Source organism: Chaetura pelagica, unplaced genomic scaffold, assembly GCF_000747805.2.
Source record: "Chaetura pelagica isolate M959 unplaced genomic scaffold, ChaPel_1.0 scaffold88, whole genome shotgun sequence".
NCBI lineage: Eukaryota > Metazoa > Chordata > Aves > Apodiformes > Apodidae > Chaetura > Chaetura pelagica.
Genome location: NW_009954313.1, coordinates 177481 through 179104, shown reverse-complemented (window position 1 = coordinate 179104; position 1624 = coordinate 177481). Strand labels below are relative to the sequence as shown.

The 1624-nt window shown below is 43.2% G+C and overlaps 1 protein-coding gene across 1 annotated transcript in view; it reads right to left on the bottom strand.

The window, feature by feature from the left end:
• The window catches only part of CFI (complement factor I), a 13508-nt gene extending 12494 nt beyond the window's left edge, over positions 1 to 1014 (bottom strand). Inside the window, exon 1 of the mRNA XM_010004085.1 lies at positions 964 to 1014. Coding sequence (XP_010002387.1) covers positions 964 to 1014 — 51 coding nt within the window. The remainder of the gene's footprint in view (positions 1 to 963) is intronic.
• Between the last annotated feature and the right edge of the window lie 610 nt (positions 1015 to 1624).

Sequence of the window (1624 nt, the reverse complement as noted above, 5' to 3'; positions counted from 1 at the left end):
TACAGAAGTGGATTTGCAGTGTGGTTGCTGGTCATCACCAGACTGCACATACAGATCCTGTCCCTCTGTCCAACTGCCTCCAAGTGAGTGACTGCACCTGTGTGCAGCACTCTGGTGGCTTCACTGCTGGCTGAGTGCTTAGTAAGATCCATGGGTAGGAAGGGTGTTGAAATATGAAAAATAAATATGGATGGGCTTTGCATAAAAATGGGAGAGGAAAGCTAGTCCTCAAATGTGATTTATTAGCTTTGACTGTGCCAACTTAATCAACAAAGCTGAAGTTTAAAGTTCTCATGAAGAAATCCTGGCCATAGTAAAGTCAGTGGAGATACTGTTGGAGCATTTCATAAAACAAACCCCCTTTTACCGGTTTTATAATCTCACTAAATTCTTCCTGCTGTTCCCAGGTCAGCAGAATCCAAACTGTAAAACAGATCCGGCTTGGCATAACTCCCATATTGTACCAGGTGTTTCTCTTGAATAGGAACAAAAGGTGCTGATTTTTATCTAAGGGTTTCTCTAAAAGACTCGGGGCATGCTGAACGCTCTGCCCCCATGGGCTTTCCAGGACACTTCTGCCAGAAGAGACCCACCGCAAACCTTCAGGCAGTGCCCTGCTGCACTGTGGTGTTGCCAGCTAGAAGACTGTCATGTCATTTCTCAAAAAAGGAGGGCAGAGAAAATTGCAGCACCTTTCTGTGGTCAGCCATGCTTGCATGGAGTAATGATTAAAATCTTTTCCAGAAGCCTGTTAGCATAAATTCCAGATAGAATCAATACATCAAAGAGAAAGAGCAAACTTCAAACATTTAAGCTGGACTAAAACAAATGTACAAAACACAAAGCAAAAGGAAATGTAAAAAAAAAATCAACTAGCTTTACCGTTACAACAATAAACAGCTTTTTAATTGTTTGTGTGGTTGTTTAAATAATTACTGCTGCCACAACAAAACAAATTCTTACCTCTAATCCACAAACCCAACAGAGAGTCAAGAAAACTGGGACCACTCGCATGATGAAAGCTTCCCTTTCTTGGCAGGCAAATTCCTCTGGCTGGGATTCTTTTGAATGTCAGTTGTTAGATTTGTGTTTAATTTTTAACCCTTAGTAAAGTATTTTTAAGTGTGTTTGGAAATAAAGTACAGGAGCCTCAACTACTAACTGAAAAGTCTGACCTCTCCAAAAGGATCCCGCCCCAACGTACCTGGTTTTATTCTGAGCACGAGGTAACAAAAAGCCCTTCAAGTAAATGACTAAAAGGAAGCACTTATTAAGGACACACGTCCTTTCTTTTGCTAGGAGACTGATCAAACCATCAAGCTGTAGTAGTTCATCTTTGCCAGACTGTTGCAAAAGACAAATGTGTTTTTCTGTAAGGGATATATGTCTTCATATGTACATATATATATAAACATCCCTGTCCTCGTAGCATCCATTACATACTCGGCTGGATCACAGGCTCGTATTACACTATTTGTACAGAGACTTTCCCAGTATTTGACAAACGCTTGTCGCAGTCTCCTGAGGGCTGGTTTCCCTCACCGCGTTGGCTGGAGCCCGCAGACCCCAGCCTGCCCTCCCCGCTGCTCCCGGGCCCTCCCGCTCCGTTCCCCCGGGGTAGGCC